The 11,212-nt window shown below is 35.2% G+C and overlaps 1 protein-coding gene across 2 annotated transcripts; it reads right to left on the bottom strand.

Annotated features, from left to right (window-relative positions):
- Positions 1-1,759: 1,759 nt before the first annotated feature.
- Positions 1,760-9,241, bottom strand: LOC103719319. Of its 2 annotated transcripts, none has more exons than XM_008808513.4 (5): positions 8,625-9,241; positions 7,108-7,867; positions 6,758-7,001; positions 6,475-6,537; positions 1,760-2,133 (listed from the first exon to the last, which is right to left on the bottom strand). In XM_008808513.4, the coding sequence occupies exons 1-5, from the start codon at positions 9,088-9,090 to the stop codon at positions 2,044-2,046; spliced, it is 1,623 nt and encodes a 540-aa protein (XP_008806735.2). In that variant the 5' UTR covers positions 9,091-9,241; the 3' UTR covers positions 1,760-2,043. The 2 variants fall into 2 exon arrangements, with proteins under 2 accessions (XP_008806735.2, XP_008806736.2); XM_008808514.4 differs by having other exon boundaries at positions 7,108-7,861.
- Positions 9,242-11,212: the final 1,971 nt, after the last annotated feature.

Genomic DNA, 11,212 nt, shown 5'->3' with positions numbered 1-11,212 from the left:
TTCTGCCGGAAATCTGAAACAATCCCAACCAAAAATACTTGAAAGTTTTCTCGGCCATGCAACTCCTTAGTGTAGGTTCTTTAGTTTACTCATATACCGAATTTCTACTTCTCTCCATCATAGTTTGTGCCACAAAAACATAGCTTGCTCGCTTTTTTGCATAAGTAAATTCTATTTCTTAACACAACATAATCCAATATACATCAACTTGTCATCTGACATTCTTCCTATGTCTCGCATGGAAGCAGTCATATGTTTTCATTAAAATTTTAATTGCATTATTATAAGGATTTGTGATATAGGGATTACCACAGGGGTCTATTTGGTTGCAAGTAATTGGGCGTCTGAACTCTACTGGCTCTGCAAGAGCGTTCTGTGGGTGTTCGGCTCATTGGATAAGTAGCTGATGGGAGTCCCCACAGTGACTTAATTTTGAGAGGAATGGTCTGATCTTAAGTGTCTGCGATCCAAGGCTCTAGAAACCATATTTTATAGTCCTAACTTTGAAATCAGACTAGCCAATGCTAGCTTGGACAGGCTGCCCACTTGGCCAGACAAGGTTTATAGAGGAATGCAAAGTACTTATGAATCTGAGCTATCCGAATTGCAATTGGATCAATTTAAATTATACAAATTAAATAGTCTCACCCATTATAGCATACAAGATTAATTATATGCCTGCATCAAGAAAGATTAATTATACACCAAAAGCTCCAGATCTCTGGTTTTAGTAACAAACCAAAGGTGATGAATCCTGTCATTTTCCTCTGCAACCATGCAACGCACGCATTGACTGAAGCAAAATTGAACTATCAGGCTCATAAATCGCTAGCCCAAGCTCAATCTAATTATAATCTAGCCCAAAATTTGTGAGCTAAGCTCTCCTCCTCCACAAGGGTATAGGCTAAGCTGGGTCAAGCAAGCCTATCCAACTATATCCCTAGGCTAAGTTACTGATTTGGAAGCGCGTTCCAAATAATATTACCTGTTTGCAACCTAGACCCAGTCCTGATCCAACCATATTTGTCCTAATCCTATCCAAACCCACACTTGACCCAATTCTTGGATGAGTAGGGTTTGGTTTAAAATGTACATGCGAACCCCGTACAGGTCCTAATCATGGTTAGGAAGTTCCCGGACTCAACCGACTCAAAATTGTCACTTACTGTAGTCTTAAACAAACTCTCAAGCATAGTTCAAGCGTTTTGCTTTCTTCATGATAAATGAGATTTATTCAAAATGATCACATTCCCATATACACACAATTATCATGCTTCTAATTTATATAGACAACTTGAAAACCGTAATGTAATCCTACATTTATATAAATTTTCTCTTAGAAGTTCTCTAAACAAATAGAGCATGATTATTTTTTATTTATACTATAATTAAAACCCTGTTAGACCAATTATCTAGACCCTTGACCAAATTAATCTCCATGTGGATTTAATAACTATGCGCTATACTATTACTTAGCTACTTATGCATCACATGCATTCTAGATGGTAAACTTTATTCTCATCTTTTATGAATATGTAAGCATTTCATAATTGAATTTCACTTAAAATCTAATTTATATCCCAATAATATGACATATATCCATATTTGAATTTTAAACAAGCATAGCATAATATCCAATTTGTATTCATACCGAACAAATTTTAATACCAATTTTTGTATTCATTGAAAAAAATATGAATACAAATATGAATAGACTTACATCCAATCCGTAGCAATCAATTTCAGCCCTACTCTCCAATTAGCATCTGACAAAATTAATTTCCAAAATAGCATTTAATTTGTGTTAAACATTTCAGATAATCGTTAACCTGCAGAGTTTTCAAGTTGAAAGAAAAACATGTTAGGTGAGAATGATAGTGACACATTTTCCCCATAAATTTAACTACTTGGATGTACTAAAACTCGCGCCCAATTCTGTTGTAGCCGCAGCATGGACTTGAATACACTGAACACTCGGTATTTTCATTACATCATACAACATCATTAGCACAATTCTGTCAACATTATCCAGAAGAAACCAACTCATTTTCCACGTCTGACTCGTCCAACGTCCCCTTTTTTCTTCTTAACAGCACCTTTCTTTCTTGAGTTTCGGAACCCAAGACCGCTCTCCTGTAACAGACAATAGTTTTTGTCAGAGGTTCATCCATCTATAACTAGCTGTCATTTCAATCTGTCAAAACTGTTGCGCAAATAATTTGTAGAAGATTGCCATGGGTAACAAGTCTGTAGGCAGTACAAACAACCAACCTCTGGACTATAGCCAGAAACTTCTCTCAAAAAACCAGTCAAAGCAGAAACTCATCAGCAAAGATGACTAGAATTCGCTTATTTGCCCACTCTCACGAGCCACATAAGCAAATATTTGGTGTTATTAAGAAATTTCACTCATTTATAAGCTCCATTATGAAAGATTGTCTACTGCTGTTTTCTTTTTGCATGTTCTAGAGAACAAACAAAAATCTTGTCCGAGAAACCCTTGACCTTAGGGTCTGTTTGGATGCCAGAAAACCTTGCCGATGTAATAAGGTACCATTAGCATGAGTTTATGTTGAGGATGAGCATTGGAATAGAGGAGTTTAAGAAAATCTTGGGGAGAACTTGGGACAAGGAATCAGTAATTTCCAGGGACTAAGGTAAATCAGCTAGGATGTGGAACCTATAATCTCTGCATTAGGTGATAAATGAATCTCTCGACGCTGGAGCCCTTCCACATTGCCCCTTGTCAGCTAGATAATGGATTTCGGTGACTAGGAATACATTGAGATAATTTGCACGGCTGATCTAGTATAGAGAGAGCAAAGTTATTACGAGGCCATGTCAATCAGCATTGGAGCTGGAATTTCTATTCTCATGTTTGGAAAAGAAAATAACTTCAAATTAAATATTAATTGCGTTCAAATTTATAATAGCATTGCCAATTGCAACCTACACGTTGTAGCGAACTTATTTTTGGTGATCAACCAGCATGATGTAAAAATACTTCTTTGCTCTGAAAATACCTAAAGTCCAAATTTCTACAAGAGTTCACCCATAAAAAGTTACTGTACCTGTATTTCTCCAGCTCAATAATTTCATGGCCAACCTTAGCACAAAATACTAAGTAACATTGGTTTCACCATGGTCACATCTAATGGTTCCCACAATTGCAACCCAGTGAAACTTCTAGGTCATTGTTGAGATATTATGATCTCTAAAGCCCTAAAATGTTGCATTTGTTTGAAGCATTAGTCCAAGATATTAACCCTATAAAATTATTTGAGTTTTGTGAGCCAGTGTCAACACACACACACACACATAGAGAGAGAGAGAGAGAGAGAGAGAGAGAGAGAGAGAGAGAAAATGAATGACAAGGCCCCAATTTTCTAATTTAACTGCACACTTCATTTTTAAGGTTTTTAGAAGCATCGACACTTTTGGGCACTTGGATACAATATGATATAGCATGACACAGCTAGACTACTAAAATCAGCAAGAAGCATCCAACACTTCATTTTTCTTTGGAGTGTCATGCAAAAAACTCTAGTTTAGTGTTTGACACCAAAGCATTACTAAAGTTTTTAATACAAAGTTATCACGACTATTTATTAACTTACCACAATCTAATCTTAAACATACTTAAGCGAATAACTTAAAATAACTCACTTATCTAAAATACACACAAGATATCTTAACATCATGTGTGCATGTATTTATGTGTTGTATTTGTGCATATGCATGTATTGCGTCTATACATATCTGTGTACAACATATACATATACATAAATACTTACATATGTGTATGCATGCATGCATGTATATTATGTACATGTCATGTTCCTGTTTCTGTGCCTGTGTTTCAGAGGCAGATATATCCAACATGTGGGGACACTTGAACACTTGCCATGGGTGCCAAGCATCCAGGTAAAACTGCCAATTTTAGGTGCTATTTGTGAGTCTTATGGATGTTGTTTTCAGTCTTGTGATGAATTCTGAATTCAAGACTTTGTTTTAAGGTTTAAGTGTCTCTCACTCTGATAATTCAGATAAGAAATTAACTGCATCCCTTTTCTTAATTAGGTCTATAAATTAAGTTGTCAGGACTATAAGTAAAACTTTATCTGGCCATTTTAGGGCTTACCTGTGTTAAGAGAGCTATTAGAATATCCAGATAATGAACTATAGCTATTTTTTAAAAGAAAGAGGAATTTATATTTCCTCCTACAGAAGAAAAGGGAAAGGAAATGGTTCTACCTTGTTAGTTCTAACGATGACGATGATGATCATATAACAATTTAGCTTTTTTTTATTCATTCTACAGACCCAGGTCATCATACTTTTCTGGACAAATTAGAAAAGCATATGAGCTTACATGGTGGTATATAGATGTTGAACAACTAGATATGGTGTCTATATCATAGAGCATAAGCATTTCATAATGCAAACAAGATTTCTTACATTTAAATGTGAATTTAAAAAAAAATCAATCATCTAATCTAAAATTTAGTTGTATTTTGATATTATTCAATTCTCACAATTTTATTGTTCTAAATAGAACAGAAAGGACCCTACAATCTGCTATTTGATCCACATTTGATCCAATATGACCCCTTCTACAATTTCTGGCTTGATCCTACCTTACAAGATTATGCACATTAATCCATAATTAGGCCAGTAGCCTGATATTTTGAAAACCTCATATTACAAGGATAAAGGATAAAGAATGCAATGATAGCATGTGAACATACAATCTATGGAACATCCATACACTAGCACCAACACCACCTTCAAACCCAATAAATCAGACAGATAGAACAAGGAGGAAGTAACACTGCTTAGAATGAGAATATTGACAAAGTCAGCAGGGTACATTGTATGAGATGTGGGGAAATGAGTTACTCATAAATATTGTTCTCAAGCAATTAAGCTATCAATCCATATGTGATTTGGGCAATTATGAAGCACTGGATTGCCAGCAATCTCAATAACATATTATTTGTCATAGCACAGAGGAGTAGAAGTAGAAATTGGTAAGCCCATTCCAATTAGATTCGGTAAGCCATAAACTCAAACAACAACAAACTAAGGGCCAGGCAGGCCACAATGCTACAACTGAAAAGTCAAGTGCAAAACATCCTATCACGAGCATATGCTCCATGCTACAGCAAAATGCTGAATTTTTTCCTTGGCCAAATGATTCTCTGAGCTAATCTAGATAGGCAAACTAATTTAGGATTATTTATTTTTACAAATCTTTTATAGATGTAACAATTTGTTCAATACAGTTAAGAAATAATTCATGACTAATGTAAGAAACTTTTATAATTACAGAGTAAACGTGCTATATGTTGGTGGCAAGAGCGACATTTTCGCTATTGTTAATGTTCTTGCCTCTCCTGTGCTATTCAAGTATTTCAGTAATCTTACATACTTTATTTTTGTCAAAAAAAATTTCACTCCTAACCGTCCAAATTCTTTCCAAACTTCTAGCAAATTTTACATATTTTTCTGGTTTCAAATATTTTCTTCTAACAAAATTCCCAAAAATCAGACTTGTTACTATGTTTGGGAGATAATTCACAAATAAGCAAATTTGCTAAAAATGATGTGGCAATTCAAGATGCCACCAGCCCAATCAGCATCAAAGCAACTTAAATCTATAAAGAGTATTAGCAGATAGTGCAGTTAATTGTTCCTTGTAGGTAGAACAGAAAAAGGTGCAAGAGTTTAGCAAGAATCACAGACAGACTGGAAAATTTTCAAAAAAGTTGACAAAAGCAGGTGGATCACTAAGAAGCTCACAATCATCCAACATTTTTTTCTTAAGAGCATTTCAATAGTCAGCCTGTTTATTTTTAGTCAAATGAGTGAATTATGTCCAGCAAAACATTTTTTATGAGAAAATAGATGTTTATACCAAAAGAACATTATGGTTTACATATCAAACAATAATTGGGCTATATTCCATGCACACGAAAGACTATACAAGTAATAATATGTAGGAATTAGGTTCTCATAATTTCAGAATCTACTGATGTGGCCAAAAAATATGTGCATAGAGCCAAGGCCGCTGCTACTATCATAGCCATATTTAAGACCATAATACTGACCTAGTTAATAGTCCCACAAATTACAATGAAATTTCAAATAAATCCTTACTATAGTACTCCATGCAATTCTACAAAACAGACATCCATCCAGTAAAGCCCTAAGGTTCATTTGCACGATAATATGGTGTACGACATTGAAAACATATCTCTTTTCAACACATGCATAAATGATCTATCGAAATAATACAGAAATGATGATAAAATTCATTCAGGTACTTCATCAAGAAGTAAGAATTAGGAAAGCTAAATCTAAACCCAGCCAGATATGAGAACAGGGATAATACAATATTTGCATTACTTACAAAAATCCAAATAAAGAAATATGAGAATAATTAGTCATGTTAATCAAAAATGGACATCTCACCTTCTTGTATTGTTTATAGGCAATTTGACCTGTCAGTTCCTCACCATTTTTAGCGACATAAACCTGCAAGAAAAAAAACCAAAGAAGTTCAAAGAAAAGAAACCTATTAGCAATCATAAAGGGAGGCATAATCAAGCATGACTGACACAGAAAGGCATGAAAGAATTTTAGAAATAAAAAGGAACCACTAAAATTTCTCAAGAGAAAAAACAAACATGAAAGTTAAGAAATTTTTTAGCTGCTCCACACAACAAAATTTGGCAGAATGTAACTTTTCTGTTACCTTTCTTCCATCCTCGCTAGTAAACCAATGACCAGATTGACGGCCATCAGCACGAACTCGCCTTTTTGCAGCATCTTTTGGAATGTTAGCACAGCTTCTAGGGTTCACCCAACTTCCATTCGCATGTGAGGCCTCCTTAAGATTATCACTGTTTGGTTTTCTTCTGCTTTTTGAGCTTACTTCAGAACGCCCCTCGCAAGATCTGCGGGCTTGCCTGGGAACATCTCTGGAGCCAAATTGACCCCTGAAATAACAAAAAGACAGTGTTAAAAAGCTTGCGAATTTCATTATAAAAAAAGAATGAATGAAAGAAAGAAAAGTCACAAGGCATGTGGTATAATATGTCTTACATATAATCAAAATTTTCTGCTCCAGACTCCTGATTTCCTCTATATTTTTCTGCACCTAGAGGATTAAAGAATGGCAACCGTTTCTGAACTAATGTTCGGATACTTGCATCGCTATGGTAGAAGTACCGATATGAAGGAGGTTGAGAATTGGGCAAGTTCCTATTTTGCTGAGTTCTTCCATTGATGTGTTTCTGGTGATGATGATCTTCAAAGTCTTCAACAAAATTGTCTGGATCAGGAATTCTGGAACTGCAAAAATTCATATTCTCTTCCTTAGACTGAACTGAATTTTGATCCTTCATTGACCTGAAATACTCTTCACAGATCTCATCTAAAGCAGGTGTTGCCAAGTTCATGTTCTTCTTACAGCTCAAGTCCTTCCAAAAACTTTCCCCATGGACTTTATTGGCTTGCAATGATGACTTTTCCTGCCTATTCCTGGTCATGGTAGTAGCTTGTCTCCTTTCTTGAGATTTATCAACTTCTTTTCCATCTTCATATTCATCTTCACGAGATGGATCATCTGAATCTGAATCCAGTAAATAAATTTTCCTAAGGGGGCTGATGGTTAATTTTGGGAACAATTTCTTATTGCTGCTTTGCTCTACTATTGTTGATGTTGAGGCATCGGAAGCTGGTGAGATTTTTGGAGTCTTCAATTTGCTTGTTTGTTGACTTGTCAAGATCCCACGGTTATGTAGAAGAAACTTTGAACTGCTACGAGTATTGCAGCTTTGTACTGATGAACATCCACCTACAACTAAAACAGTGAAAATCTTATGATGATTAAGAATCAGAAGGGAGAAGATCCACATTAAGATTACCTTGATCCCCTTTCAATACTCAGTTCACCAAAGTTCATTTCATTACAAACTGTGTCCATTGGGCAATCAGATTCAGCAAGAATTCACTTACAAGTACCAAATAGATATTTGAGAACATTACCAAATAAGATTTACTACATACTCATAAGTCTGAACAGAATGGTTTACATTTTTATTACCATTTTATCAAACTAATTAGTGGTTTACGATTAGAAATTCTGGGATCACCAGTTGAAATCCTAAAACATAAAAATGCATATTTTACTACCTCTACCAATATTAACAAATAATTAGTGAAGCCAGAAAATCCAAAATTACTTGAAAGTATGATTTCTGATAAGAAGGAACTTATGTTCCTTTAAGCAAATTAGCACGGGCATCATGAACTATACCTCCAACTACACTGAATCAAAAAACAACACACAGAGGTATATTACTACAACCGACGTTGAACCCAGAATAATAGATATTCTTGAAATACTGAATACCTTCATCCCTATTAGTTACCCTAGAATCATCATTTGATGGGAAAATTGTAACTTTTAATTTATACTGGGTCTGAGAGCCCAACATACAAAAATCGAGCCTTCTGTGCATCCTTCTCTGAAATATAGACAAACGGAAGAACAAACCAAGATGATCAAAGGCATTTGCACCCTAAGGAACAGTTTCTTGCAATAGGGCACCATTTACCTTGGCTATGCCGGCGCTCCTCTTGCGGCGAGAACTCCTCGATCTCATCATCGACGTCGGTGAAGATCGTGGGTCCACGGTTCCCTCCGCCGCCGCCATCGCATGGAGGACAAGGAGCAGCTGGCGAAGGAGGCCGAGGAGGAGGAGGAGGAGAAGGGCCTCTTCTCAATCGCTTTAGGGCCGGAGGAGGAGGAGCAGGAGGGCCTCTTCTCAAACGCTTGAGGGCCGGAGGAGGAGGAGGAGGATCTTGGTCAGGATTCGGAATTAGGGTTTCTCGTAGGCCAAGATCTTCTTCGAATTCTTCGTCGCTGAGGAGATCAAAGGTTGGAGATCCTCTTGCCTGCGTCGGCGTTGGGAGAGGAAGCTCTCGTTGTTCCTCTTCTTTGTCTTCCTCGCCTTCGGTGGGGAGATCGGCGATGTCGAGATCGAGTCCGAGGGAGAAGGAGGGAGCCGAGAAGTCATCCATCGGAATCTTGAGAGAGGGAGAGAGGGTTTCGAGAGGGAGAAGCGGAGAGTTACATACAAAGGGGAAAAGAAAACTTTTGGGATTTGGAAGAGAATTTGTATGCGCGGGAAAAATAAGATTTTGGGATGGGGAAAGAAAATTAGTGCAAGAGGGGGAGGGAGGTTTAAATCAAGCTTTGATAGACGCCGTTATATTGTCGAAGAGGGCGGTGGGTGTTTTAGGGTTTTTCCTTTTTTCTTTTTTTTTTAAGGTAGAATCGAAGTAATCTGGTAAAAAATCAAAACACTATTTTAACTTTGATTTTTGAACAAAAAATACTTTTAGTTTCCATTGAAAAACTATCTTGAGTTATAAATTTTTTTTGATCAAAATAGTTATAATAAATATTATAATTACAAAAATATCCTTTTATAATTATAAAAATATGCAAAAGTTAAAAAAAACCTAATTATAATATTTTATACCTTTATTATTATATTATACTATAAATATAACATTATATTACATTATATCATAATATATTGATATGTTACATTAAATAATTTAATATTATGTTATGTTATTACGCTATAGTATACAATATTATATTACTATATATAATAATATTATATTACATTACAGTAATATTATATTATATTATATATTTATGTATTAATAAATATTATATTTTATTATGCTTTGTTGTATAATACTATGCAATGTCTTTTTGGTCATTTTGTCATACCAAAATTACTTTTTCAATTTATTACCAAACACGTATTAAAGTTTCACAATATTTTAGAAATATAGTTACCAAACAGCAAATATTTTTTTATAAAATCTTTACTTCCGAAAGCTCTATTGCTAGTAGCTCTACCGAATAGGGCCTTAACACATGAATTGTACTATAAAACAGAATTAATTCTCGATTTTGGAAGGTAAAAGAAACTAACAAGTATGAGTGATGCTACCATGACCATCATGGCAAGGGACCAACAAGTGACAATCTTCTTCTTCATTTTTTTTTTGCGCGCGCTAGAATACTGCCTATTTTTGATTTTTTTTTTTTATCCGAAAGGATTGCATCCAAATGAGTGATGCTGCAAGGCACTAGTTTCATGCATGCAACACTTCATCCCATCATGAGATATATAGAGGTTGGTACCTATGATGAGAATTAATATGGTATAATAATGAAGAAATTATATTCTACACTGCATGCACTAACATCGTTGTGCACCATGCTAATCACCTTATCTTTTTTCTTATGGGCTCGATTCACCACGTGCTCATCTTAATGACCAACCTACAATAAAAAGAAGGTGATTGGCGTGATGTATGACCATATGGTACATACGGTGCAGGATATAATTTTTAATGATAAAGAAAGATTGTTGTCGCTTATGGAAATTAGTGCTGCACAGAAACAATGGTTGAGTAATATTAGTGGGCTTGAGAAAAATTTGTGCATTCCTAATAATTATGCATTTTTGTGGTTTTGTTGAGATTTAACCATAGAAGCTTACGTGCCGCATGCTATGAACCTCTTTTGTGTTGTAGCGATATGTGCAATAAGGACGGTCATATTGCTTTGTTGTCCTTAGTCAATATGAAACCACAAAAGATTAGAAGTCTATTCAATTGGTTACCATTTTCACTTTTAACACAGTCCAACCGAGGAGAAAGGAAAATCTTTAATTGCATGGAAAAGAAAGAATATGTGAAAAAGAAAAATATTGTGGAAAACTTTTTCTATCTCACTATTATGAGGTGATTATCATATATATTTATAGTTAAAAATACGCAAGAGATTACAACTAGGGTACTATAGAGATAGAAAAAAATAATCAATGGATCTCCATGATCAATTCTGAATTTATGCTATTCAAAATTTCTCAAATCATAAGACCTTGATATGTGGCTCAATATAGGGTTAAGATAGAGACACTGCCAACACCCTCCCCCCACCACAAGCTAAGATGGGTATCGTCGAGAGCTTGAAATGCAACTATTGAAAGCGTTGGGAGGTTATCAACAATTAGTCATTGGAGGAGAAGAATTGGACGTGAATATATAATATAGTATAATATTTATTTTCTCTCGAACGAAATAAAAATTAATTTCAATATGCTTGGCTCAAGCA

Source organism: Phoenix dactylifera, chromosome 12 (genome assembly GCF_009389715.1).
Source record: "Phoenix dactylifera cultivar Barhee BC4 chromosome 12, palm_55x_up_171113_PBpolish2nd_filt_p, whole genome shotgun sequence".
In the NCBI taxonomy this organism is placed as follows: Eukaryota; Viridiplantae; Streptophyta; class Magnoliopsida; order Arecales; family Arecaceae; genus Phoenix; species Phoenix dactylifera.
Note: the sequence above shows the minus strand (reverse complement) of the source record. Positions and strands in the feature narration are given on the sequence as shown.